Source organism: Arachis stenosperma, chromosome 2 (assembly GCF_014773155.1).
Source record: "Arachis stenosperma cultivar V10309 chromosome 2, arast.V10309.gnm1.PFL2, whole genome shotgun sequence".
Lineage (NCBI taxonomy): Eukaryota > Viridiplantae > Streptophyta > Magnoliopsida > Fabales > Fabaceae > Arachis > Arachis stenosperma.
The window spans coordinates 116,859,254-116,883,824 of NC_080378.1; the positions used below are offsets into that span (position 1 = coordinate 116,859,254).

The window sequence follows — 24,571 nt, forward strand, 5'->3', positions numbered from 1 at the left end:
AATAGCCATCATAGTATAATATTTAAAAACAGAGAAAGAATTTATGTCGATGAATTATTTCAGAAAATTGTAAAGACAGAAATACCAAAATATAAAGCTATTGAAAATCCAGTTCTTTTACTAAAAGAACCATCAGGAAAATTAGTTTCATCGAATTTTCAAATAAGAGAATCCAAAATTAATAGCCCGTTAAGTTTATCTAAGTTAAAGATTAAAGAAGAAAATTCTGAAATAAAAGAATTAACAAAAAAGGTCGAAAAATTAAATGAAACCCTAAACACTAAGTTATGACAATAAATAAAGAAAAAATATATGTAACCTATCAAGACAAGAAACAAGAGCTCTTTGAAAGAGAAAATCGGTTGAATTATTTACAGTTTTCTAAAATAAATCAAAGAGCATTTAAAGCTCTAAAAATAATCTATGACAAATTGAAAGGAGAAGTTGAAGAGTTAGAAAAATTAATAGAATCTCTAGAAAATAGTGATGAATCGATGATAGAATTTGTAGAAATTCTAAGATAAATAATGAAGTATACAAAGATTGAAAGACCAGAAAACAAAATAAAAAGAAAAAGGGCGAAAAAATTAAAAAGTAAAATAAAGGAGTATAAAAGGGAATTAAATAATCTTCAGTTCGAAATTAATGACCTTATAGAAATAAGAACAAATATAAACAAGTTGGAGCTAAACTTAAAAAATTTATAAATGCCTGGAAAACCATATTATGACTTAAAAGAATTAAAGCTGTTGAAAGAAAAAATGGAGAATGAAGTTGAAAAATTAAAAAGATATTTAGAAACAACAGAAAGTGTAGAAATAAAAGAAGTTTTTGAGGATTTGAAAATTTACATTAAAGAAAAAGACAAACAGATAAAAGATTTTATATACAATAATCCATTCAAAAAAGAATATTATAAACTAAAACAAGATTGAAAAACTATAAAAATGAAATCAGAATTAGTAATAGTAGAAATGGTCAATACTTTTGATTATGAAATTGTAAACTATAAAGTACCACCAACCAAATCTATACAAATTATAAACTTATTCGAAGCAAAATATGAAGAGTTAATGAAAATTTTGAAAAAAAAATTACAACTAAAAATTGGTATCAGAGCCAAGTTAACGATTAAGGGTAACACTTTCTCTTTAAGTAACACTTTTAGTGATACACTTTCAAAATCAACAAATAACTATAAAAAACAAAAATCTTCACAATTACATTTGTACACTACATACCCCCTAATGTAAATCGTCAAATCATAAGATTTAACATAAAGCTTTAGAATTTATTTATTTATTTTGCAGACTACTCGCATTTATTTACTTAAGACAAAATAAAATTAAAAAAAATAAGTAAATAATAAAAATATTAAATAATATAAATAATAGATGTATCAAATTTAATTTATGATTATTTTAATATTAAAATTTAGATAAATAATTTAAAAATATAATATATTTTTATTTTATTAGACCAATTTTAAAAATTATTATTTACAAACACAAAATCTTAAAATTAGAAAAAGGAAAAAAAAAAATAAAGGATAATGTTGTTGCATGAGAGAAATCGTGGGTGTGTGACTGCGTATTTGTCATCTTCTTCGGAATGAGAGTCGTTTATAACTTGTTCTCTTCCTTCTTCTTCTTTCTCTAATTCTCTTCTAAGGTTATAAGTGTAACCGTCATCACCCGCTACTCATTACTTCACTCGTGTTTCTTCTTCAACACACACTCTCCCCTCTTCTCTTTCTTCATCGCCATCCATGGCTCCCCCCTCACTCTCTCAATGTGAAAAAACTGAACAACTGCCACCTCATCACCACCACCTCCAAGACCTCCTCAATGCCGCCCGCCCTTTCCTTCGCCGGGAGCTACACTCTGTTGACAACAACCTCCCGTCGTTGTTTGACCTACTCTGCTCCGTCGGCGCCGGCGAGTGCTGGCACAAGCATGGCAGCTTCCTCGACCACCTCACCGACGTCCACCGCATCCTCAAGCTCTGGAAGGCACCGGACTCCGTCTGCCTCTGCGGCCTCTTCCACTCAGCATACTCCAACTCCTACGTCAACCTCGCAATCTTCGACCCTTCCACCGGCCGCGACGTCGTTCGCGGCCACGTCGGCGACGAAGCCGAGCGCCTCATCCATCTCTTCTGCATCGTTCCAAGGCAGCCTCTCATCCACGACGACCTCCTCTTTCGTTACTCCGACGAAGAACTCGTCGACCACCTCCGCGAATCAGAGATCTCACTCAACAACGCCAAGGAGAAAGGAATCTTCAACGGAGAAGAACACTGGAGGAAGAAGGTGCAGGGAATCGTTCCGGCGGAGGGAGTTATCGTGAAGCATATCCGTACAGGGGAGGACGTTAGGGTTTCGAGGAGAGCGGTAGCGATTTTCCTGATGTTAACAATGGCGGACTTCTGCGACCAGTGGTTCGGTTTCCAGGACACGCTTTTCGAGAACGACGACGGCCGCCTCGAGTTTTCCGGGAACAATTGCGAGGCTCTATGGCCCGGAGACGGAAAGCCCGGGCTTTGGTTCAGCTCGATTTCGAGAATGGGCGCGGTTTATAACCTAATTTGGAGGGAGGAAGAAATTTTTATGTTGGAAAATAAAAAAAGTAAAACTGATTATGATTTTCATTTTGATAGGGACGAGCACATTGAGCTGGTTGTGCCGCCGGTTTTCGATAACTGCACGAAGGTTGTGACGGCGGAGGATGGGATAGCGGCGAGGGAGTTGTACTGGGATGCCGTGTGCGGCAAGAAAGAGGGTTTGGAGAGGAAGGAGGAGTTATTGTTGGGGTCTATAGAGAAGAATCCGTTTGCTAGTGAGCCATACGTGGTGCTGAGTCAGGTGTACCTAACAGAGGGGAGGTTCGAGGAGGCGGAGAAGGCGGCGGAAACCGGGCTGAAATTGCTGCTGGAGTGGGGGTGCCCTTGGGATAAGAGGACTTCATGGGAAGGTTGGGTTGCTTGGGTTAGGGTCTTGCTTTTGAAGGCTATGGAGAAATCTTGGCCTAACACCGGCTTCGGTATTCTCAACTTGGGCCTTGTAAAGTAAAATGTATCCATGGCTACTCGTATAAAGATAGTTAACATAGTTTTGTAGTTAATAAAAATAGAATAAAGGAAATAGTCATTTTAGTATCTGAATTTGATAAAATGAGATTTCAATATTTTGTTTTTAATAAAATAAACTTTTAAAATTAGTTTCATTTGATAAAATGAACTAATTATTAACGAACCACTCTAAACATTTAAATTATTTTGTCAAATAAAACTGATATTTGGTAGTTTATTTAGTTAAAAACAAAAATTAGAGTTTGTTTTATTAAAATTAAAATTTTATTTAAGATCAAAATAATTATTTGTTCCTAAAACTATGAGCTGAAATATGGTTAAATAATATAAGTTTGATACAACGTTAAATAGAGTATATGTTTATATTGAGCTATTTGTTTGCTTCCATCTTAAGCTATTCTAATCTTATCGAACTCGTTTGTTGGATGTGTACGAAAGAAATGTAATGGTTTAAAGCGAGCCTTCATTCAATGCATAGCAATAATTCATGGAAAATGACTCCACGTGAACAGATCTGAAATTGAAAGCTTTTGCCTCCATCAGCAATGCTGCAGTGGAGAATATGACAATGTATGGCAGGAATAACAATTCCTCATAATAAAGATAGGAAAATTTCGTATAGTCAGAGAATTTGTCTTGACTCGTTTCTTATCGACGAGTTATTTCGTATTTACCATTTTCGCCTTGTGCTTCCATTGAAATGCTAAACAAGTGTTGATAGTTTGGATGATTGGTTTCTTTTTAATTTGTTTTAGATGTTACTTTCTTGTTAGTATGATATGAACTCTTTAAATAACTATTTCACTCTACTTCTTGATTGGATACTTGCATACTAGTATTATCTCTCTTGGTTATGGTTTAAAAAGAAATATTATAAGTACACTAAAAATAAGTGATAATAAATAATAAAAATTAATTTTTAAATAGTTAATATTAATCATTTTTTATTGTAATTTTTTTTTTGAGAATTTAAAGTTTAAAATTTAAGATATATAATTTAGAATTAAAAAAAATTATTGATGTCAACTAAAAAAATTGGCTTTCTGTTTAAATTTGTTATCAAATTAGTTATTATATATTTATATATATTTTATTTTTTATATTTTTAAAATGTATTTTATATTTTATACTAATTGAAATACATAGAAATACATAGAAATCTATGGAAGTGTCTAGATGCCTTTAAAATGTGAAAATGACATGTGACCATAGCCTATATGTACATGCAAATAATGACTAAATAATTGTATTGTGTGGGGACTATGGCTTTTATGACTTCTCCCATATTTGATTTAAAGAGCTCAAAAGCTAATTGTATTATGTTTGTATAATTTGAACCACTCCAAATTTTTTGATATAATTTATCATAACAACCACAAAACTTTAATGTTTCACCTCATGGTTGATCTTATGACATCTTTTTTGCATTCCATCTGCACCTTTCTTTGCTCAAGTTGGTTTATTTTCCTCCTAATAATTGTGGACCTGATTTCAAAATGTATGCTTTTTAAATCAGTATCAACAATATAATCAATTGATGAGACACATTTAACCACACACTTATTAGGAGCTCATCTTATTCCAATGACCATGACATGTCATGTTCTTCACATTATGCTGATAATGGAGACCATTACAGTCAAGCCCATCATCATTGAAAATTTGTTAACATTATGGACTATGATTCAGAGAGATGGGAATTTCTTGAGTTAGGGGACTCATTCCTATATGCTTTCAGAGTAAATAAAAAGACTTGCTCTTTCTAATCAATTTATGTCATATATGCTAAACTGACTTTGTTGTAAATATCTATTAACTAATAGATGAGTACAAGAGTTATAATTTGCACCGAAAGCACCTAAATTTTTTCCTGGGTATAGTGATTGTTGGACTAAAGTTTTGTAAAGGGAGGTGGAAATGACCGTGAAGTGTGAACTTTGATTAGGAGAGAAAATGGAAGTATATAAAAATCAGGAGTTATTTAGAAATTTGGATTCTGGATATTTGGATAATTTTAGGGGTGTACGCGGATCGGATGGAATCGGATATGACCGAAATTCTATCCGATTCGCACAATTTTCATCAGATCGGATATGATATTCGCGTATTTTTAGTGGCAGATTCGATCCAATCTAATCCGATCTGCAGATCAGATCGGATCGAATATCGGGTATATCCGCATACTTGAACTTTCTTTTTTTAATCATATTTCTGTGTAAAAGAAATTCAATAAAAATGTTTCTTTCACACTTTTAAACTTATTTATTTTTAAATAACAAAAATAAAATAAAACAATATATGAATAATAACTACTAACTAAAACATACATACAAGTAAATATAATACCAAATATATATATTTACATTTTTTAATTATTATTATTCGGATCTGCAAATCTGCGTATCGGATACGCGGATGCAGAGCAGATATCCGCGATCCGATCCGTAAAGAGTGCGGATCGGATCCTATCCAATCCGATCAGACTGCGGATCGGATCGTATTCGCAATTTTCGGATCGGATGCGGATATTTACCGCGAATTTACAGATACGATCCTATCAATGAACACCCCTAGATAATTTGATGGATGAGAATTGCACATATATGAATTTTGTGGAGAGTTGGAATTTGGCATGTAATAGACAGAATTAAAATTAAAATGATTTGGATGTATTGTCTCACAAAGTAGAAGAGAGAAATTTGCATCATATCTGATATCACTCTATTAATGAGTGAGAGAAGCAAAACTTCGATGTTCAAAGTGGGACTCGTCCCTTTACTATTCATGGAGGGAGAGAAGGAATGCTTTCCCTCAATGGACAAGGACAGTCCCATCTGAGAGGAAAAGTTATTGGCAGTGAAAATCAGCCAGGATCTTTAGATGTTGAATTGGGACAAAACCATATCCTTGATCTTTAATGTTGTTGGACTTGATCATTTGGCGGCAATGACATCTGATTTTATCTTAGGACTAAATGCTTTATAAGATTCCATAAATCTTAACCAGTGAAAAATTAAATGGAAGGCTAAGATTTAAGCTTTTTCTTTTTTATATACAATGTAATATTTTAACAATTCCTTATTTTCTTTAAACTTGGTTAATTGTACTGTGGCTGGATTGAGTCAAGGAAAATGTTGGGAAGCAGGCAATTATATTTGGATAAAAGTGTAATTTTATAAACTTTTTTTTGGTCGTGGGTAACTTTAAAATTTTAAGATTCCAAATACTATCAAGGTCTAGAATTCCTATTGGCCCACTGAAGTCATAACAATGATTATATTGCCTTTAACAGTGATTTTCAATGAATAAGACTCTACACATTAATATATGGATTTATCTAACAAGTGTCATGGAAAACACTACGAAGACTCAAATTTGAAACAAAACATCTTTATTGGATGGGAGAGACTTGAATTTAGGTGGAATAACCTACTCAGAAAACATGCACATATAGACCAAATGCTAATTTATAAGAAGGCTTCCACAATGAAAAGGAGTATTATTTGCCAATTACAACAGAAGATAATAAGAAGGGGGGGAACCAAATCTTGTTTTCATTCCCACTACAAAAATGAACATCAGCTTAGGGAAGCAATCCACATCATGAAACAAAGTTTATTATGTCCATTTGAACTTGTAGCTTAAGCAAGTGCACCAGTACAAGCAGTGACTGGAGTAGCTTCCTGCTGTTTCTTTGGAGTACTATATTTCTTGGTAATAAACCTGGAAAAAATTAACCAAAGTTGGGAGTTCGCAAACCATTCTGAGTTAACAGCCATGTTAATTGTCAAAAACAAGTATTCTTCGATACTTTTTTTTTTTCTTGCTTGCTAACAAATATCACACCAACTTGGGTGTAGCAGATAAAGAGTTTATTCTGAAAGTCCTCTTTTTGGGTAATGGAAGAGAGAGAGAGAGAGAGAGAGACTACAACTTCCAAAGAAATAATTAGTAGCAACTTTAAAACAGAAATGGTTAGTTTCATAGTTTATTGTGATAGATGGCAAAAATTAACACTTATGCCACAATTTTGTTCCTTTCTGTTTAGTTGAACACTTCATGATAGACAGTTAAAAAAAATTATAACCCTTTGTGTGTGTGTGGAAAAAATAGCACTTATGCCACAAATTTATAAGTTTCTACTAAGAAGATACCAAATTATGAAACTTTAAATTGTCACACCAAAAGTTCAGGGTTCAAGGTTAAAATATCAACAAAGGAAAAAATAGAGAGGAGCAAACAAGGTTACCTAAAGAAGTCCCTCCACAGCAACTCAAACATCAACCAATTTGTTCCATTGCTGGATGAGCCATTTCCACCATCATTACGATTTGATGAAGCAGCAACGGTTCTATTAGTGGCAAAATGCATCAGTAAATGTATATCCCAAGCATATGTGACAAAATGATATTACTAAATTAAATGAAAGAATATTTAAAAAAGAACCTGCTGGCAGTTTTCTTTAGCTCCTCAAACATTGTACGAGGAGAGAGGCATCCCATTGCCAACCATGGAGAAATTTTGCAGGAGAAGTTGGCACCATAAATACTATCTTGTGCACCATCTTTAATCCCTTTGTTTGGTTGAGCTTCACACTCAGCTGCAAATTTTTTGAGCCTTTGTAGGGCTTCAGTTTCCCCTCCAACCATAGAATTATTAGCAGCTGCTTTCCCCTCCTACATGATGAGCAATGACAATCAATCATTACGATTCACCAAAAATCTATTCGCCTTCTCCAGGGAACAGAAGAATGTCAAGGCAAATACAATTTGGCAATAGAAAAGAAGAGAAAAGAGGAGATATTTTGTCAAGTAAAAACTTAAAGAATTCAAGTTAGGTCTCAATAAACAGGAAACATATTATGTTGGTAGTTGTTTTCATCCATTTCATGACAGATTCATATAGACATGATTAGTTGCCTAGTATAAAACCATAAAACATTTTGAATTCAAAGTTTTTTAAGCAACTAAAGGCTAAAGCACTTTGAGAAGATCTAGAACTACTTTATGCTGATGCCTGAATTAAATTGAACGCAGTATTACAGATTCATTTATGGTCCAACATCTATTAGTAGGGGGGGAAGTGGCAGGACCGGGCGAAGGATAACCGCAACATTAATTAATCCATCCTACTTTGCCACTGGACATCCAGTCTAAACACTTGAATCAAGACACTAAAATATGAACATTCCTAAATGGTTTCACCTATAGCTATTGTATTGGACTACCCTCCATCAGATCATATAACTAACCGTTTAGGCAACATCTACCTTCCCACAAAAAAAATAAGTATTACCTAAGCATTTTCCTCTAATGCATTAATTCCATATCTTATAAGAACCAAAATATTCAACCGAAAGACTAACTACATTACTCAATAACTCAATATAATGCTAGACAAATATGAATATAAGTATGCATCAAAGCACAAAATCATCATAAACCAGACCAAACCAAAGACACAAACCTGAGCCATTCTAGCAGCTGGATTAAGGCCAAGGTCAGTCAAAGTAGGAATATCGCCGGGCTCAACATCGCCGCGCTTCGGCAGACCTTTGAGCTGATCCAAAGCCTCAATAGTCTTCCTAATATCCAAGCCTTTCACCTTATCTCTAAACCCTCCATAATTGGAAGGCATATCTTCCAACCCAAACGGCAAATCATCAACATGGTACAATGTGCTTCCCCAAAAGCACTTCACTTCAACATTCTCCTCTTTCATAACCTTCTCCACCTTCTCCTCAGTTTTAACTTCATCATGTGAAACCTCTTTATGCATATACACAGCATCAGCACCAACGGCTTTAACAAGCTCAACTAAAACCGTTTCTGGTTTCCCAACCCTGACAACGAGATCCGACCCACGTTCTTGAAGATTCTTCCTGAGGTTCGAAACCGATTGGATCAAGAAATTGGCGCGAAAAGGACCAGTCTTGTCGAACCCTGAAGAGGATTTGCCGTAATCCGAAGGGTCGAAGCAGTAAACAGGTAAGATTGAGAGTGATTCGTTGTGTGCGGTGTTTAGGGTTTCGTTGTCGTGGACGCGTAGGTCGTTGCGGAACCACACGACGGCGGCGCGGCGGAGTGCGGCTGCGCCTGAGGGGTCAGAGGGGCGATGGGGGAGAAGAGGGAAAGGGGATTGAAGTGGATTGTGGGAGATTGTTGACTTGAACGAAAGCTTGTTGTTAATGGAGTTTGAGGAGAGAGAAAATGGGGTTGGTGTAGAGAGAGAAAGGTGGGTGAGGGAAGAAGCTTGGGTTGGGACTTTGAGCTTATTGGGTTGTTGGGGAGAGAACAAAGTTTGGGTCTTTGGTTGGAGGAAGAAATGGGTTGGGAGGATGGTGGAGAGAGAGAGGGATAGTGAAGCCACTGCAAATGGTGGTGGTGGAGGTGGTTGTTGTTGAGTGGCGTGTTCTTCGGAAAGAACTATGCTTTGGTTTTGGCTTTCATTAGTTTGGTCAGTGTTGTGTGGTGGTTGTGGCATTTGGTGGTTGGAATCCATTGGTGGTGTTTGGAGATTGAAGATAAGCTATCTCTATTTTGGGGTGCTATTTGGTTTATGTATGTTTGTACCTACCTATCTCTGCTTCTGGGTTGGGTGGGGTTTCGAGGATGATGGTGTGATTAGGAGTAGGTGAATGTGAGAGAGTGTGTCAAACTATTGCTCTCTCTTTTTGAGTTGTTTTGTTTTTGGCCTTACTTAGGCTTAGAGTTCTGTTTGCAAATATCAAAAGTGAAGGATTTTGTAAATGTAATAATCATTTGTGGGGGTTTTTATATTGTGTGTTTCTTGGTGACTTTCTTTTTATAAAAGTAGGACTTGGAGATCACAAAGTTACCGTTGCCACCTAACCTTTCTTTTTTTATTTCTATTTTTTTCTTATTAACTTTTCAATAGCGTTTGGTCTAATGCAATACATTGAACATGCTTAAGTTCATGTTTATTCTACATTTTTGAAATAGCACTAAACTCATGTTTTAAATGACATCCATGTAGAGGGAAGGCCTTCCATGCTCACAAACCATAAATCATGCATAATTTATTATTGTTGTTACTATTAAAATTGGGTATATTAAAAAATAAAAGAAAAGAGATAGATAGAGTTTTAATCCCTTACTAGTAATACTAATTTCTAAAAGTTTTATTAGGTTTTTGCTAAAATATATTTAACCAAAATAAAGGTTACAATTTATAAGTCATTTCATAAAGGATACCAAACATTTTGGTGAATTTAAATAATTTTTATAAGAAAAACACTATATTAAACCAAATTTGGTGCTTCTTCAATTTATTAAAAATTTTGATATGATAATTGTTATAAAATAAAACAAAATTTATATTTATTTTGTTTATTCATAATTTACTTTTACCATTGGAAAACATCATAAATTTGGTATTTTTTTTCCTATGTGGTCAAATATTTCTATAAAATTAACAGCCAGATTAACACATTCTCCGGTAAAAAACAGGAAAATCTAGTAAGTGGGCCAGAACTAGAAGCATAATCTTTGGTTTGCATCAAATAGTGTACTGTTACACACAAAGACAAGGTTTTCTTCTTAGTCTTCTCCTTCATCCATTAGAAGAAACAAGAAACTACCACATACAAATAACATTTAACACAAGGTCAAGATCATGGTCAGTGGTAACTAGTTAAGGTGAAAAAGTCAACAAATTTTCATAGCTTAATGGCTTTTTTACATGTACCTGCCATTGTTGATTGTGTTAACATGAACATGAACTTTCACCTTATGCCACTGAGATGCAACTCCAAGAGAACATTCTGTGTTTCTGCAGTGAATCTCAACAATGACAGCATTAACAATAATGACCCTTTATTCCTTTCAGCAACCACCTCTGCTTTTCTTCGTTCTCAGGAAACTCTAAGGCCAGGCAAACACTACATCATAGTTATTTTTTCTCTCTGTGACACATTTTATCAAGCATTTGGAGTTCACTATTTTGTATATTCATTGTGTGCTTAAGGTTCCTTAGTTTCAAGCTATTATCTTAAGATATGAATTGTGTAAATAATACTCTCTTTATTTCATTGTTACTTCTTGGTACAAATTGTATCCAAAAAAATATTGTGCTAATTAATGTTATGTACTTTTGTATGCCTTGTTGTAAATAAGAGCAACACTCATAGTATCTCTTCTTCATAAGTGCAGACCCTTTATTTGTGGACCAATATGCTTCATGTCTTGTCCCTCAAAATTTTCACAAGGAAAAGGTGCAGGATTTGAACCCCTATTGCCTTGCAACTAAGTTCATTGATGATAAATTGCTTCATACAGTGAATCTTATTGATGGAGTTAAGCAGGTACTAGTTGATTGCATTTACATATGACATAAATTTGTGCTTCTTTTTATGTATTCTGATAGTTTGATAAGGTTACTTCCTCTGATTGCAGGTTGTTTTGTTAACTGATGGCATGGATACGCGGCCGTACAGACTTCGGTGGCCTGCTTCAACCATAATATTCGACATATCACCGGAAAGGATATTTCAAATAGCAGCTGAGAAGCTTGAAGGTGACAATGGTTCATCAAGTTATTGTGGTATTTTAAGCATGTATTATTGGTCAAAATTTAATATCTTTTAATAATAGTGACAATGATCAGAGTGGGAAAACCTATGTGATTATGTAATCACTGGCATCTAGGCCAGTCGATTCTTAGGGCTCAAATTCAAGACCTCTCTGGTTAAGGAATCAAGATATGTACCACCTTAGAGTGAAGTGAGTTACATTTTTATGTTTATACCAGAAAACAAGTGTATGTTACATGGTGTTTTCAACCAAATCAAAGACTTATATGATACCAACTACCAACCAAAAAACTGTGAACATGTTTCAGGGGAAGAAAAATTATGAAGTTATAGATACCTAATTGTGTTTCTTTCTTTTGATTCAGGTGCTGGGGCTAAGGTTCCCAAAGGTAGCTTATTCTATCATATTCCTTTGGAATCATCTGACATAAAGCAAAATTTGCAACTTAGAGGATATAATGGTAGTAGGCCAAGTATATGGGCAATGCAGGTGATTCAGTTTATAATTCTTTCACATTGATAAACAATTGAACTCAAACAAAGTTGGCAAATCATGAAAGAAAGAAAAAAGAGGAATTCAAATAATGTTACTCATTAGAGTTTATTCCTGCAGGGGTTTCCTATGATGACATCGGCAAATTTTGAAGAAGTTTTGTCAATGTTAAGCAGTTTGGCCATGGAGGGAAGCTTTTTTCTGGGAGAGTTGCCTACATTTTTATCTGATGCAGAAACAGATATCAAGGTTAGTTTGCTATTAATTTTCAAGTAAATTGAGTTATTTTAAGATGCATTGAGTTATGAATGTACCAAATTTTCTAAGTAAACAAGCTTTTTTCTGCTGATGCTTTGGACAGTCCAACACAAAGCCATGGCTGGATAAACTATTCATGAGCAACGGCTTTCGTGTCGAAATGATTAATCATAAAGGAGTTTCTGAAAGTTCAAAAGAAGAATTTGCTTCAGCACATTACAGTAACAAGCTGTTTGTTGCTGAACAACTGCGACTTTCAGATGATCAGGTGAGACATCTTCTCTTCACTACAAATTTGTCTTTCCTTGGCCTCACTCCTTGGTAAAATTGTACACTAACTTCTCTTAAGATTTCTGTTAAATAACATCTATTTATCTATTTATTTTTATTATATAAAAGTTGATACCAACATCTTTTACATTGAGTTTAAGCCATGTTTTCTCCTCTAATGATGTCATGTCAACAACTTTGATTATTTGGCGAAACTTGAAAATTAAGTAAAATATTTTTAAGAAATTAAAAAAAAATCTGATCTATTATTATTATTATTATTATTATTATTATTATTAATATTATTATTACCCAATTTTTTTCATGTTTTTGATATTTTGCCAAGAGATGTGTCGTGTATAATATCATGTAACTCCGAATAATGAAATCTAATTTACCCTATTTTTCACATCTATATGGTTTTTGGTCATGAGAAGACATCAATGATGGATGGTTTCTTCAGAGATCAAGCTTTTTTATATGATACTAATTTTCATTTCATATTGTATTGAAGTTACAATTGGCATTGTAAAACTCAAGTGACTATAAAGCATTGATATTTTGGCAGATGGAAGCATGGAGAAGGCAATTCCAAAGGGTAGAGGATGAAGGGGATGAAGAAGGCTTTGAAGAGTTATAGAAGTAATTAGATATATTCCTATAGTGTTGGAAGTTTGCATGCATAATTGTAAGTTTATAATTTGATTGAGCAGATTCAAATTATCAACTACCAAGTGCCAGTTTGCTCAGTGAATAACCTTCATTATGCAAACTTGTGAGAAGAGTCAATTTGATTTAATGTGATCCTTGGCTAGGCAAATGAAAAATGGCAATTTCCATGAAAATTTAGACGCTCACAGAACATTAAGAGTGAGAATAAACTTGTTAATAAAGTATCTCTAGTGAAAAATAACAGAAACTTCAATAAACCTTAAAATAAGTTAAAAAAAGAAAAGTGACACTATATACACCAATCACTGCTCATAGCTCTCACACTACTAAGACAACAAAATATCCACCTACCAGCTACCATCTAAGAAGCACACGCATGAAACCACCAAACTGAATTGTATTTACAGTAAAATAAATCAATGAGCTAGTAATGAAGTGGAATTTCAAAAGGGCAGTTGCAAGATGGTCAAATGGAAATGGCCAGCAGATAGCAACTTGATTGTCAACACTCAACAGTCCAAAACTCATCCTCGAAACAAGGTGCGGCGGATGAATAGTGTGAATGTACTCAACCGAAGGTCACATGTCAATACCCCCTATAAAAACAACAGAAGAACTTTGAAGTTGCAGTGGAAAGATACTACTGTTGATTCAAAACAGGAAGCGACGGCCGTGGTCTGACAACATTCAGAACTCCCCTTGCAGTTGCCTGTTAAGGGACAAAACAAGAGCTCGATTAAGAAAAATGATCTAAACAATTAAGTCAGAAAGACAGGATTTTCTTGTTTTGGTTATTTCTTTCACATAATCTTAGAAACATAAAAACAGATTAAAACAAGGAAGCACTTCTGTATTAAAGACTGCAAACAAGAAATAAAAAACAGATAATAGAAAAGGAAACTAGATATACACCAAGTATCTATCTGACTGATTTACCTCGAAGAAGGAATTCAGATTTAACCGCAAGAGAAAACGTCTTAAGAATGGAGCCCGCTGACTCCCAGCAAGCCTGCTGCTGCGCAGTATAGTGTACAAGGAATTTGATTTCTTGTTGAATTCCTATAGAAATTAAAGCAAACGTAAGAATATAAATTGAAGACAATGGTTTAATAATAAAAGGTTGAGTTAAATGAGACTGGTTTAGGACAGTGTATAATCCATATAACCAATCTAAACTTGAGCGGTAAACGGCTTAGTTGTTATTATCTATTAATTTCTTCCTTACCTAAAAATTTTCAGACATACCTCTAATCAATATATAACCAGTATGAGAGAATAATGGCTATACTCATTGTCGAGTTATTTGACAAGATCAGTGATGCACAATTACCTCAGCTATGTGTTCCAGTTCCACAGTATTTGAACAATGATCTTGGTTTTCAAGATTCCAGCAGAATTGTAGGCAGAGCTTCATGATGCTATCCAGTATCCTTGACACAGAACCAATGTCCAAGAACGTTTGCGAAATTAAGGCTAATAGATACCTGTTGGAGACATAACATAATGTATTAAGGATGCTGTAATAAGCAATATTTTGAAAAAGAGGGGGGGGGGGGGGGGGGGGGGGGATATCCCATAAGGAATAAAAATAGCAACCTTAACGAGCTAACAATAAATTTGGTAATACTTGGTTATTTGATGGTCAACAACAAGCCATATTTAATTTGAATGAATACATTTATGACCATAATAATTTTGCACGTTAAATAGTTTGGTAATAATACATATTTACGTCAACCTATAAGATGTAAAAAATTTAAAGCATGCAATTGAGAAATTATTACTCTTGATGAAACCCCACAAGTTCCGTGAAGTCATGAGAATCTTGGATATGTGTTTGTAAGATATTCCATTGAGACTCTATTACATCCACCTGCAAAGGAAAGCAGAGGTTATAAAACATGAAATAGAATTTTTCTTTTTGTTTTTCCAGTGCTCCGCCTTCTTTATCAATACAACAGAAGTATCTGCCTACAACTAATAATTTACATTTACATTTAAAAATCACTCATGCTAACCCAAGCAGTAGAAAAACCATACAAATTTGAAATGACATCAAAATTCGTAAATATATTGAACAAATATGCGCAAAAATGAAATATGCAGAGATGAAAAGAACATAAATTGTACAAGATCTGTTGATCACCATTTGTTCCATTTCTGCTCATATGAAGCATTTTAAGTAAGTTATTAAGTGCATGAGTATATAATTAGCACAACAGCATTGAACTAGTGTAATAGATCACACAACAACTTCTAACAATGATTATCGCAGTCATCTAAAATTTTTAGCATATCAAGTCATGTAGAACAACCTGAATATAAAATTGGAGATTTCTGATCAAGAATGCCATATGTTCTCTAACACGCCACATTGGTCGAGATCGCTGAGATTTCTGCTGTGCCGTTGGGCTCTTAGCTCGATCCTTTTTGCGTTTGGCAAAATCACGGTGATATTGATGCATTACAGATGCCCACAGTTTCTCTAACTCCATTTGTGTTCGTTTGAGCCGCAGTAAGTATTGGAAAACTCTAAGATATCTGTTAATTGTGCCAAAATTTAGTGACCTATTGAAAAATATCATGTTTTATTAAGCCATGTAATGTCACATTATTGTCCTAATACAAGAACAGGATTATTGAGTCTCACATAAATGGTCAAAATTAACAGACAAAGTCATTTGACTTTTTTAATTTTATTTTAAGAACTCATTAATCTTGACCATACCATAGCAAAGATTTATTCATAATTAATAACCAATGATCTCTCACAAGATATATCCTCTACAAAAGATGTCTCTCCTAAACCAATGGTCCCTTTAAGGTATTCAACATCTCCTATATGCCTTGATGACACAGTTTGCATCTATGAGGCCATAACAATTTCTAAATTTATCATTTCAGAAGGGAATCCAATCAATTTGAGTATATCTAAGCAGGATAGGAAGAGGAAAGAATCCACCATTAATATCAATATTATAGGAGTAAAACCATACTTAGAGAGGACTTCTTGAGTAAAGAACAAATGCAAAGGCCAATCAACAGAATACTCAAGGGCAAGACCATCCCAACCATCAAGTGACATTTCTGAAGAAGCACCAGAGCTTCCATCTGCTGAAGTGTTTGCCCTTGATACATCCAATGAGGAAGGTCTAACAGTGATCCCATAAGATGGCATCCTAGAAGAGGGAAAGAACATTTCATAACAGCTCCAAGCTAACTTAAACAGAAGAACTAAAAAAGAAGGCAGAACCTTACCGCAAGGATACTTTAGAGAAATATTTGTCTTCCTCACCAATAGTTTTTAACGCAGCCTGCATTTCAAGGAATTGGAATCAGCTTTCATTGATGTAGTTAAAACATGAACAAGCTTAAATAGCTAAAGGATGAACCGCGTTAAGAAGTAAAGATCATATGCAAAATTAAACTAACCAGCTGAAATGGCACCATAAGATCAGCTTCAGCAGTTGATTGCCGAGGTGGCAAACGCATTAGCTGGCGACTTTCCTCAAGGAAACACTAGCACAGAAAATGATGCATGTATAAAAAATGTCAGTATTTTTCATAAAAGACAAAATATTAGTAATTAGAAAAGGTTATTACAAAAGGCAAGAAGGACAAAAGATCCTCATACAAAAAATAAAAAGGATCAATAAAAAATAAGAATCAACACAAGTCAGAGAAAAATGTTAGTAGTATAGATAACTTTCATACTTCACCTGGAAGAAATCTCCTTTTGCCAAAAGAAAATAGTCTTTCAGGGCCTTCAAGTGACCATTCAAGTCAGCTCGGACAACCACAAGCTGTGGACAGAGAGAATCAACATGAATGGTGTAGAATGCAAATGCACCAAATACTAACGAACATATGAACTGAAATATGATGTTAAGCACCTGCCAGAGACGACTGGCTGCAATAGCCTGAATAGAATCCACAGCACATTCAAATGATCTTTTATGAAATTCAGATGATTCCTGTGGAAAACTAACTATGAGATTGCAACTTAAGCCTAGTTGGAAAATGGGCAAGAGAATCCATATCAGAAGGCATAATCCATCAATCAGTTAGCATTGTCAAAGAAAACCGAACTATACAAGTTCACCAATAACCTAACGAACGTGTAATAGAAGGCAATAAAATAACAAATTAGTATAAAGAATACAGTTAAGTGATAGGTTAGGAGACGGAAACCTTTAGGTCGAGGAGCATTGCTTCAATCTTATCTGACTCATTTTGTGGAAGTAAATCTTCTCCCATTCCTGAATTAATTAGGGGCTCCCTCTGAAAATGAAAACGCCCTGCTAATCCATGTATTTTCTGAAAGCTTTTTGGTATTTGAGGATACACAGCATCCCCAGACTGGAAGGAAGGACTAGGATTCCGTAGAACCCTAACAGCTTTACCAGCAAAAAGAATTGATTCTGCAACATGCATAGGTATATACTCTGGCAGCATATCCTGCAAAACAAAAAGTATAAATAAATTGGCAAAGTTCATTAACTCATGAGTTTCAAAAATAAAGTCCATGTATTGGAAAGTTTATGAAATTTATTTGTATGAACCTTCGTATCCTGCCAATTTAAAGTAAAAGCAAAATTAACTCCACAATATATTAACAACTAGAACAATTTTCATCTGTTGAAACAAACACACTGCATCACATGTCAGGAATTGGAATAAGAGTAATTACCCAATAAGGATGAAAGCCCAAGTGCCAATCAGATAGAGATGCATCATTAGCTGACATGCGTGCCAACTTGTCAGAGATGTCTGAATTAGATGAGCTATTCTCTACCTCTCTATCTTCTTGCCTAAAGTGTAGAATGAATAAGGTCAAGTATATAATTTGCAAAGTAATTGAAAATATCAGATCTCAGAGACTAAGAAATCAGAAATCTTCAACGTTATCCAAACAACTGCAAAGTTTTAAAAGAATTGAAGAGACATATACATGCATATCAACAGTATACTAGCTAAAATATTGCTTTACCTCCTAATGAAAAACTCTCCATGCTGGTCTTGAAGAATTCCATAAACCATCCATGAAGCAAGTTGATTATACATCACCTGATGTGCGTGCCAAAGAAGCCTAAGCTTTGAAAAACAATAACCGAAAAATGGTCAACTAATTAGCAGGGAGCGAGATCAAAGTCGATACAAAGAGCTTAGCATTTCAAAAAACATAATAAAATAAAACATCACTAAAATGCAACCCAACCCAACACAATACCCTTCGATAATTTTTCCCTTCACTCCAATGATTTGTCTACATTATATATTATACCAATTACTAAACCTAACATATTTACAAGTTAAATATGTAAACATTTATTGACTTGTACAAACCCAAATTTTATACAGATCATATAGCTGGAAATGACATAGCATGCATCTTACCAATAACAAGAATATTGTGAGAAAAGAACCATATACCTTTGCATGCATGTCTGCAGTTCAGGAACTCCACAATGGCATCTTTTATATAGAAGATTAAGAAGCTGACCCCCTCGAATATCATCACGTTCAATCTTTAGTATGAGCTCATACAGAGGTGGCAAGATGGTAAAAAACTGAAAAGCACATCCAAAAAACAAAGTCAACACAAAAAAGAAAGCCCTGCATAAACAAGAGAAGAAAAAAAAAAAAGAAAAAAGAAAAACTAAACGAACTCCACCTTGTTAAGGCCTTGAGTGACCGTAGCCAAGATGGGCTTGGTTTCAGATAACAACAACTGTTCAATATGCAGAACAGCTGACCTGTAAATCGAGAGAACCTCAACAATTCCATTGGCTAGTGCCCTACGATAAATACTAGGCTTTTCTACTTTCGACACATCAGAAACATTCCCCAAAGGTTTTGCATTCAAATATGCAGTTGAAGACCTAATCCAGCTTAAATTTCTAGACTTGCATGTGAATCGATCAAGCTCCCTATAATAAAATCCCAATGCAATGATCTTCTCAATAAGCTGCCTGCAACAACGCACAATCAATTTCAATCCCTAAGTGCAGTGTCACAGCTCAACAAGTCTCAATTGTTAGAAGGTTTAATGGGGTTTGGGAAAAGATTTGAACTTTGGGGGTAGAGAGAGAAGAGAGAGAAAGCAGAACCTGTCGCTAGGGTCGATGAAGGAGATATCGGGAGCGAGAGTGAAGGTGCATTCGTCGGAAATTGGGGTTTGGTCGGAGAGGAGGTGATTCTCCTCACGGCGGTCGACGATCAAGTCGCCGGTGTAGCCCAGCAACGCCATCAGAAGCTCGTGCAGCATTTTGAAAATGCGAGGTTTTGGCGGAAAATGTAGCTATGGATTGTGGTAACTGTTCATGTGAATTTTGTGAGGGATAGTAAATCGTTAATGGTGTTAGTGATTAACAATGAAAATTGAGAGTGATTAGAATTTGTGGTTGGTGCAGCTGAGAAGAAAGTTGGAAGAGAGAGTCCAAACTCCAAAGTGAAAGTTGCAGGCTTTGCTTCCTTTGCTACGCTCATTTTTCTTCCAAACCGCTCGGAGAAAATAAAATTAAAAATAAAGAAACAAAGAATAAAAGTGATTATTTTGGTTTAAAAATGGGGCAATTTACATAAATAAATAAAGTGGAAGCATTATTTACGTAAATGTGCAAATCTGTTTCTTGTTACGATTTTGTGCAAAATTGAATATTATGTAAACCGTGGCAACCCACCACGGTTTTAAAACAAACATAAACCGTGGGAGGTCACCACGGATTAGGAAGACATTGTTTTGCATGTAAACCGTGGGAGGTCACCACGGTTTACGTTGGAGAAAGCTTGTTCATAAACCGTGGGGAGTCACCACGGTTTATGTAGAGTGCAACTTTGAACGTAAAACCCGGTAACCCACCGCGGTTTACGTGTATCTATATATATATGTAATCCGTTGAAGGCTGGGACGGATTCATTTGCTACCTTTGGAAAAAAAGTTGGATTCATTGTGGTAGAGAGAGTTTGTGAAAAGGATTGGAGGTAGTGAAGGAGAAGTGGGTGGTGGGGCCAATGGAGGAGGATGAGGATCGATTGTACCGACTAAATGGCATCGCTCACGTGGCAGGAAATATCGACGAAGAGGTTAGTAACTGTTATTGTTATTATTATTGTAATTAAATTTAATTCTAATATAGCAATTGATATGTTAGTAGGAATATTGGTAGTAAATATTTTTATTTTATTACGTTTACCTGTTTTGTGATTCTGATTAATATTATTTACATAAATATTAATGATATTATCGGTTTATTTGTAAGTAATGCATAATTTGTTATGCTTATTTATCTTCTTACTGTGTTTTTAGTATTTTTGCACAATTTGTTGTTATCATTATTGTATTTTATTCAAAGGTTTTATTCATGAATTTAAATTGTTAATTTGTTGTTGTGAGTGCACAGTTTTGTTAGCTTCAGTATTTAGTAGAGGATAAGAGAATCCATGAATTTAATGTGCACAGTTATCTTAGCACCAGTATTATGTATGTTGTTGTTTGTAATCGTTGTATGTTAATGGATTTATTTATTACGAACGTTTTGCAGCCTAGTAGGGTTATTACAGCCGTTAGGCGGCAGCAGAATATGCCCTTACATGACAGGATTATACCCTATCTGGAGACTGCGGGGTTGTATCATCTTGCTAGGCTAAACAGTCATTGGTTCTGGGTTGATGAGCCTCTGCTTAGCGCATTTATTGAGCGTTGGCGTCCGGAGACCCACACGTTCCACATGCCGTTTGGTGAGTGCACCATTACTCTTCAGGATGTTGCGTATCAACTGGGTTTGCCGATTGATGGTGCACCCGTTAGTGGGTGCTTGACTGAGTTTGAGAATCTGATGGAACACGGTAGACCAGCATGGGTGTGGTTCCGGGAGTTGTTCGGGGAGTTGCCTCCGCAGAGTAAAGTGAAGCAGATGACAGTGTGCTACACCTGGTTCCACGAGAGGTTCCGTGTTCTCCCTGCAGATGCTACTGATGAGACAGTTCGTGTATACGCACGGGCTTATATCCTGATGCTCTTGTCGTCTCAGCTGTTTGCGGACAAGAATGCAAACAGGGTACACCTTCGCTGGTTGCCTTATTTGGCATCATTGGATGAGTTGGGCAGATATAGCTGGGGATCCGCTGCACTAGCCTGGTTGTATAGGTGTCTTTGTCGTGGTACAAACAGGAACGTCGTTAACTTGGCTGGGCCGCTACACCTACTACAGTCTTGGATTTTCTGAAGGTTTCCCACTCTGAGGCCCACTGGTTTTGACCGGTTTGGTTTTCCGCTTGCTTCTAGGTATGGTTTAAAAATATGCGTTCATAAATTGTAAAAATTGCAACTGTGTTATGGTTTGGTTTGATATCATGTAAATTTAAATTGTAGGTGGGCGGAGTTTGTTCCGAGGAACGATGCAGGGGCACAGAGATTAGTTTCCGCACGCCTTGCACTTGATCGGTTGCTTGTCCACGACGCGAGTGACTTATTTATTACTGATGGTAGATCTAGTTTTTCTTACATTGCACTGCCTCATGAACGTCTTACTGTGTTCTATGCAGTTTGTGTGGGAGCCTTACTCTTCTGCTGATGTTACTGCTGTTATTCATCCGGAGATACTAGTTGATCAGCACCGACGGCTGTGGACGGCCGTCACTAGCCTCATATATTTTGCTGCGATAGAGTGGCATCAGGTGGATAGGGTTCTACCCCAGTTCGGCGGTGTTCAGCCTCTCCCAGATGTAGCTCTGAACATAGATTGGCTACATGCGAAGGATGGTAGGGGTGGGGACTGGTGGTTTCCTTCATATTATCGGGAGTGGCACCAGTATTGGGAGAACCGGCATCAGTCGGTCATATGGGTCGATCGTGTCCTCGACCCTGGTCCATCATCAGATTACCTAGAGTGGTGGTGCCGTGTGGCGCACAGGTTCCTATCCCCAGATGTAGCATTTCAGGATCCGAGGCCGATTGTGTTGACTAAGGAGGCTCGTCACAGAGGGTCGTCCCAGGCACCTCCTAGAGTTCATGTTTATGACAGACCGGATAACAGACGAGTTGATAGGCGTCGCCGTATTGGGACCCGGACCACGGATCGCGAGTGGAGGGAGTTTGCCGACCGATTGGAGCAGGACGTTCCTGGAGCTGAGGCTGGGGATCCAGTGGACTACCGTGTTCCTCGACGTAGAGGCAGACGGCCACCTGCGCGGCCTGACCGTCGAGGTGGGCCTGATGGAGGACCATCCGAGCAGGGGGGCGGCACTGGTCACGTCGCCGCTGAGGATGTAGTTGGATCAGCATCAGCCATGGATCAGCCGACGTTCGACGTGGGTTCTAGCTCACATATGTTTGCGAACGTGAGCCCATTTGGTTATGCCGAGTTTACGACCGCAGCTGTTGGGGTGGACATTGCTGATCTCGTTACTGAGTCCGAGTTTTACCGAGACATAGCTGACATGCTTAGGGATGATGATCAGACCCATTATAGGCCACAGATGCCTGAGGAGGATGCCCAGTTTCGTGCGCAGCAGCCAGGCAGTGACGATGTTCAGGCTCAGTTGGCAGTTGACCTGAACGAGCCAGCAGTTTCGCCGTCCGACCCATGGTTTGCTTTAGGAGGTACACCTGCCTCCGCTTTCAGCGCGGCTCCCGCACACCCCACAGCACCAGCGCCAGATCAGCGACCTAGGCGGGTTAGACGTCCTACTTTGTGTGGCACCGGAGGGCACTTGCTTGGCCAGTTCGATGATGATGACAGTGACACCATTGAGGATTCTGATTAGTTATGCTATATCTTCCTGTCCAGTACTTTGTTTCTTTATTTATGTATTCATCATGGTAGTTACGTTATGTGTTGATCATGTTAGTTACGTTATGTATTGATCTTGGTAGCTACGTTATGTATTCAGCATGCTAATTACTTTATGTAATGTGCATGATTGTTAGTGTTTATGTATTTCAGACTTACTGTTAAATAATATTTATCTTTTCACTATGTAGTGAGTGCCTGATTCAGAGTATTTCATGTATTCATGTATGGTTTATATTATAATGCACATTGTGAGAATGATCTCTTCTGGTGCTTCAATCACCCACATATATATAGATCTTCACCACCTTATTTAAGTCTACATAAACCGTGGTGACTCCCCACGGTTTATGAACACCCTTCTTCCAACGTAAACCGTGGTGACCTCCCACGGTTTACATGCAAAATAATTTCTTCCTAATCCGTGGTGACCTCCCACGGTTTATGTTTGTTTTGAAACCGTGGTGGGTTGCCACGGTTTACATAATATTCATTTTTGCACAAAATTGTAACAACAAACAGATTTGCACATTTACGTAAATAATTCTCCCACTTTATTTATTTATGTAAATTGCCCTTAAAAATGTAACTTTTTACTGAAAAGATTGCCTTTTATATTTTACAGTAAATTTTTTAAAATAATCATCTTTATTAAAAAATTATTTTTTAACATTTTTTATAAATAGATAATAAGATTTGTTTGGGTATTATTAAATGGTTAGAATGAAAATTTTTTTCTAATTTTTTATCGTATTTGACAAATTTTTAATGATAAAGTAAAAATATTAAAAAAAAACAAAAGATATTTTATTTTTAGAAACTACAAGCTTACGATTTATATTTTAAAAAAAAATTATATTATTATACCCAAATATAATTAATAAATAAATAAATTTTTTAACATAAAATATTTAAACATAAAATTATTTTTATTTTTTAAAAACTTTTTAAAAAAATCATTAAAAAAAATAAAGAGCTCATCCAAACAAATCCTAAAACTAACTTCTACAAAAATTGTTTTTAATTATATAAGAAATTAAAACATACGTTCGCTATAAGAAATAATTATAAACAAATATTTGCTATAATTTTTATGATATATACTATTTTAAGGTATAAATTTATGATAACACCATGTTTACCATTAACTTTTCTTTTTTACTTTTTGGCCAATAATCCAACATAACTGAGTGTTATTATAATTAAATTCTAGCTGGAGAAGAGAAGGACGGTTATCTAATGAGATGGATTATGTTCACATTTCTGATTCGAATATCCGGATACAGGATATTTGGTCGGTTGGTAGGTGGCATTTGGATACTTTTTATTCTCCTTTATATCAAAATCTGAAAGGTAATATTCTCTTTTACAATCCAGATGAACAAGCAGGTCTGGAAGTGGGTTGGTATTGGAGTGGGTCTGCTTCCAAAGTCTATAACTCAC

The 24,571-nt window shown here is 35.9% G+C and overlaps 4 protein-coding genes across 5 annotated transcripts; 2 read left to right on the forward strand and 2 right to left on the reverse strand.

Moving 5' to 3' along the window:
- The first annotated feature begins 1,583 nt into the window (after window positions 1–1,583).
- Window positions 1,584–3,702, forward strand: LOC130960497 (uncharacterized). Its single transcript, XM_057885911.1, has one exon. The coding sequence runs from the start codon at window positions 1,769–1,771 to the stop codon at window positions 3,068–3,070; it is 1,302 nt and encodes a 433-aa protein (XP_057741894.1). The 5' UTR covers window positions 1,584–1,768; the 3' UTR covers window positions 3,071–3,702.
- Window positions 3,703–6,541: 2,839 nt separating this feature from the next.
- Window positions 6,542–9,807, reverse strand: LOC130961330 (blue-light photoreceptor PHR2). The gene is made up of 4 exons (XM_057887150.1): window positions 8,557–9,807; window positions 7,537–7,766; window positions 7,340–7,441; window positions 6,542–6,813 (listed from the first exon to the last, which is right to left on the reverse strand). The coding sequence occupies exons 1-4, from the start codon at window positions 9,589–9,591 to the stop codon at window positions 6,732–6,734; spliced, it is 1,449 nt and encodes a 482-aa protein (XP_057743133.1). The 5' UTR covers window positions 9,592–9,807; the 3' UTR covers window positions 6,542–6,731.
- An 839-nt stretch (window positions 9,808–10,646) lies between these two features.
- On the forward strand, window positions 10,647–13,488 carry LOC130962134 (O-methyltransferase 1, chloroplastic). The gene is made up of 7 exons (XM_057888235.1): window positions 10,647–10,983; window positions 11,262–11,413; window positions 11,505–11,625; window positions 12,007–12,131; window positions 12,255–12,383; window positions 12,496–12,660; window positions 13,231–13,488. Exons 1-7 carry the CDS (start codon window positions 10,779–10,781, stop codon window positions 13,300–13,302), a joined length of 969 nt encoding a protein of 322 aa, XP_057744218.1. The 5' UTR covers window positions 10,647–10,778; the 3' UTR covers window positions 13,303–13,488.
- Window positions 13,482–19,823, reverse strand: LOC130962133 (gamma-tubulin complex component 4 homolog). 2 transcript variants are annotated; one of them, XM_057888233.1, is made up of 16 exons: window positions 19,445–19,823; window positions 19,009–19,306; window positions 18,768–18,904; window positions 18,325–18,423; window positions 18,025–18,145; window positions 17,526–17,792; window positions 17,228–17,308; window positions 17,054–17,137; window positions 16,767–16,853; window positions 16,593–16,648; window positions 16,331–16,513; window positions 15,650–15,875; window positions 15,119–15,207; window positions 14,665–14,818; window positions 14,271–14,393; window positions 13,482–14,043 (listed from the first exon to the last, which is right to left on the reverse strand). In XM_057888233.1, exons 1-16 carry the CDS (start codon window positions 19,600–19,602, stop codon window positions 13,975–13,977), a joined length of 2,232 nt encoding a protein of 743 aa, XP_057744216.1. In that variant the 5' UTR covers window positions 19,603–19,823; the 3' UTR covers window positions 13,482–13,974. The 2 variants fall into 2 exon arrangements, with proteins under 2 accessions (XP_057744216.1, XP_057744217.1); XM_057888234.1 differs by lacking the exons at window positions 19,009–19,306; window positions 19,445–19,823 and having other exon boundaries at window positions 18,325–18,428.
- Between the last annotated feature and the right edge of the window lie 4,748 nt (window positions 19,824–24,571).

What these genes read in the sequence shown, in the direction of transcription:
- LOC130960497 (XM_057885911.1), top strand. Translation starts at nt 1,769, where the DNA reads ATGGCTCCCCCCTCACTCTCTCAATGTGAAAAAACTGAACAACTGCCA.
- LOC130961330 (XM_057887150.1), bottom strand. Translation starts at nt 9,591, where the DNA reads ATGGATTCCAACCACCAAATGCCACAACCACCACACAACACTGACCAA. An exon ending in CAGCTGCTAGAATGGCTCAG is followed by an intron (nt 7,767 to 8,556) that starts GTTTGTGTCTTT and finishes CTCATCATGTAG; the next exon opens with GAGGGGAAAGCAGCTGCTAA. An exon ending in CTGTGGAGGGACTTCTTTAG is followed by an intron (nt 6,814 to 7,339) that starts GTAACCTTGTTT and finishes AATTTTTTCCAG; the next exon opens with GTTTATTACCAAGAAATATA.
- LOC130962134 (XM_057888235.1), top strand. Translation starts at nt 10,779, where the DNA reads ATGGCTTTTTTACATGTACCTGCCATTGTTGATTGTGTTAACATGAAC. An exon ending in TCAGGAAACTCTAAGGCCAG is followed by an intron (nt 10,984 to 11,261) that starts GCAAACACTACA and finishes TCATAAGTGCAG; the next exon opens with ACCCTTTATTTGTGGACCAA. An exon ending in AGCAGCTGAGAAGCTTGAAG is followed by an intron (nt 11,626 to 12,006) that starts GTGACAATGGTT and finishes CTTTTGATTCAG; the next exon opens with GTGCTGGGGCTAAGGTTCCC.
- LOC130962133 (XM_057888233.1), bottom strand. Translation starts at nt 19,602, where the DNA reads ATGCTGCACGAGCTTCTGATGGCGTTGCTGGGCTACACCGGCGACTTG. An exon ending in TGGGCTTTCATCCTTATTGG is followed by an intron (nt 17,793 to 18,024) that starts GTAATTACTCTT and finishes TTTGTTTTGCAG; the next exon opens with GATATGCTGCCAGAGTATAT. An exon ending in ATCTGAATTCCTTCTTCGAG is followed by an intron (nt 14,044 to 14,270) that starts GTAAATCAGTCA and finishes GTCCCTTAACAG; the next exon opens with GCAACTGCAAGGGGAGTTCT.